At 33.2% G+C, this 3277-nt stretch overlaps 1 protein-coding gene across 1 annotated transcript; it reads right to left on the bottom strand.

The window, feature by feature from the left end:
* Positions 1–210: 210 nt before the first annotated feature.
* LOC139868362 (uncharacterized) lies at positions 211–969 on the bottom strand. Its single transcript, XM_071856694.1, has 2 exons — positions 679–969; positions 211–495 (listed from the first exon to the last, which is right to left on the bottom strand). The coding sequence occupies exons 1-2, from the start codon at positions 967–969 to the stop codon at positions 211–213; spliced, it is 576 nt and encodes a 191-aa protein (XP_071712795.1).
* Between the last annotated feature and the right edge of the window lie 2308 nt (positions 970–3277).

Here is a 3277-nt window from a genome sequence, read left to right as displayed (position 1 = left end):
TTCACAAAGACAAGTTGGGCCATCAAAAGTTAAATACGGTAACAAGTAACACGTATAAGAACACGTTTATTAAAACACAAGCATTAATAATAAATTATTAATAATTAAACGTTGGAAAATCCAGGGTCGTTACAATCCCCTAGGCGTTTTGATTGACTGGTCCGCTAGTTGAATAATTATGTCGGTTCTTTTCATTAAACCCAATTCAAATCAGTCAACTAGACAAAAAGGTAAAATATTGATGCTAGCTCCTATGTCCAATAACGCCTTTTTCACATTCATGTTTCCTACAGTCACAGCTATCAATGGAGTCCCCAGGTCCTTAAATTCAGGTAGGAGTGTACCCGAAACAACCGCACTTAGGTGCTCGGTTAGCTCCACCTTTTTGGGCAAGGTTGCCCTTTGCTTCCTCTTTTGAGTGCAAAGGTCCTTTAAAAATTTAGCATACGACGGGACTTGCCTAATAGCATCGAGAAGGGGTAAATTTATCTTAACCTATTTAAATGTTTCCCACATGTCCTCTGGTTGTGGTCCCTTTTTCCTATAAGGGAATTGGTTTGGGGACTCTAAGGCCTTGGGAAATGGGACGGTTTATGATTCTGCCTCCGGTTTCCCGGTCTCATTAATAGTTGGTTCCTTATCTTTCGTCCCCTTCCCATGATTATCATTTTCACTTACCTCATCCTCATCAAGAACAATAGGAGACTTACTTGACTCTTGTTGCACTATCTCTTTTTCACCAACCTTATTGTCATACTTCTTTCCACTTCTCAAGGTACCTACCATGTTAACACTATACCCTTTTCCCTGATCCTTATGATTCGGATTTAGAACCGTGTAGCTTGGGATTGTACCTGGTTCCCTATTTCCCTTACTTTCCGCTACATTACCAATCTCCTTAGCCAATGCACCAATCGACTTATTTTGTACTTCCGCTATTTTCCGCATTTCGGAGATAAACGCGTCCATCTTGGCATCCGAGCTAGATGGTTGATTGGGTGGAGCATTGTTTTGATTTTGATTTTGGTTTTGGCCTTGATTTTGGTAATTGTTTTGGTTTTGGTTTCGGTTGTTGGGATAAGGATTTTGATAGTTTCTTTGATAGTTATCTTGGTTCTGAAAGTTACCCTAGTTTTGAAAGTTGTTTTGGGGTCTTGGTTGGTTCCCTTGGTTAGCATTTAAAGCAATGTTATTGCTCCAACTGAAATTAGGATGGTTTCTCCAACCCAGATTATACGTGTTGGAGTATGGATCAAATCTCCGTCCCTGAACCTCATTAACTTGTTCCTCCACTATTTGTTGATTTACTGGTGGAATCCCATTTCTACATCCGTATGCAAAGTGAGAAGGGTCTCCATAAATCTTTGATAATGCTAAAAAAGAACATATATTTCATAGCATTATCCCTCAAGAAAGACAAGCTTTTAGTTGCAATTTTTCTATTTACAAATGATATTCGTTTAAATAATAAAAGGTGAAGACAAAAGACAGATTCGACGAATTAAAGACGCAAACGACCAAAAAGCTCAAAAGTACAAAGTACAATCAAAGTGATTCAAATTATTGATGTGAAACGTCTAAAAATTACAAGAGTACAAGCCGCAAAACGCAAATTATAAGATATTAAATAGTACGAAAGGACGTTTGAAAATCCGGAACCGGGACCAGAGTCAACTCTCAACGCTCGACGCAACGGACTAAAAATTACAAGTCAACTATGCACATAAATATAATATAATATATAAATAATTCTTAAAATTATATATATATTATATTATATATATAAACCGTCGGCAAATAAACAAACAAAAGCATGTGAGCTGTAAAAGAAGGCCATGCGATCGCATGGCCAGAAGGCACAAATGTCATGCGATCGCATGGTGAACAGTATCAGGCCACATCCTATAAAAAGCAACGAATTCAGTCAAATGTATACACCTTTTTCTCTCTATCTCTCACGTAATATATATATATATATATATATATATATATATATATATATATATATATATATATATATATATATATATATATATATATATATATATATATATATATATATATTTATAATTTTAATTTTAATTTTAATTTAATAATAATAAGGGTATGTTAGCGAATGTTGTAAGAGTGTAAGTCGAAATTCTGTCCGTGTAACGCTATGCTATTATTAATCATTGTAAGTTATGTTCAACCTTTTTCAATTAATGTCTCGTAGCTAAGTTATTATTATGCTTATTTAAATCGAAGTAATCATGATGTTAGGCTAAATATTAAAGACGGGGTAATTGAGCTTTGCACCATAATTGGGGTTTGGATAAAAGAACGACACTTGTGGAAATTGGACTATGGGCTATTAATGGGCTTTATATTTGTTTAATTGAATAATAGTTCGTTAATTTAATATAAAGATTTACAATTGGACATAATTATAAATAACCACATACACTCGATCGGACACGATGGGCGGGATATTTATATGTACTAATAATCGTTCATTTAACCGGACACGGGAATGGATTAATAGTTAATGGACTTATTAAAACAGGGGTGACTTACATACAAGGAAAATTGGTGTAATTATAGTTTAAGTCCCCAATTAGTTGGAATATTTGATTTCGGATATAAGGATAATTTGACGAGGACACTCGCACTTTATATTTATGACTGATGGACTGTTATGGACAAAAACCAGATGGACATATTGAATAATCCAGGACAAAGGACAATTAACCCATGGTAATAAACTAAAATCAACACGTCAAATATCATGATTATGGAAGTTTAAATAAGCATAATTCCTATATTTCATATGTCATCGCACTTTTATTTACTGTCATTTTATTTAATTGCACTTTTAATTATCGTACTTTTTAATTATCGCAACCTTTATTTAGTGTCATTTCATTTATCGCATTTTTAATTATCGCAATTTTATTATTGTCATTTACTTTACGCTTTAAATTAAGTTATTTTTATTTTTATTATTTTACATTAGGTTTTAACTGCGACTAAAGTTTTAAAATCGACAAACCGGTCATTAAGCGATAAAAACCCCCTTTTATAATAATAATACTACTTATATTTATATTTATATTTATACAAATATAGTTTTAAAAATATAGCGTTAAACTTGGCTAGCTCCCTGTGGAACGAACCGGACTTACTAAAAACTACACTACTGTACGATTAGGTACACTGCCTATAAGTGTTGTAGCAAAGTTTAGGTATTTCCACTCTATAAATAAATAAATGACTTGTGTAAAATTGTATCGTATTT

The sequence above is a fragment of the Rutidosis leptorrhynchoides genome, chromosome 9 (genome assembly GCF_046630445.1).
Source record: "Rutidosis leptorrhynchoides isolate AG116_Rl617_1_P2 chromosome 9, CSIRO_AGI_Rlap_v1, whole genome shotgun sequence".
In the NCBI taxonomy this organism is placed as follows: domain Eukaryota; kingdom Viridiplantae; phylum Streptophyta; class Magnoliopsida; order Asterales; family Asteraceae; genus Rutidosis; species Rutidosis leptorrhynchoides.
Note: the sequence above shows the minus strand (reverse complement) of the source record. Positions and strands in the feature narration are given on the sequence as shown.

What these genes read in the sequence shown, in the direction of transcription:
- LOC139868362 (XM_071856694.1), bottom strand. Translation starts at nt 969, where the DNA reads ATGGACGCGTTTATCTCCGAAATGCGGAAAATAGCGGAAGTACAAAAT. An exon ending in TTGTTCTTGATGAGGATGAG is followed by an intron (nt 496 to 678) that starts GTAAGTGAAAAT and finishes ACATTTAAATAG; the next exon opens with GTTAAGATAAATTTACCCCT.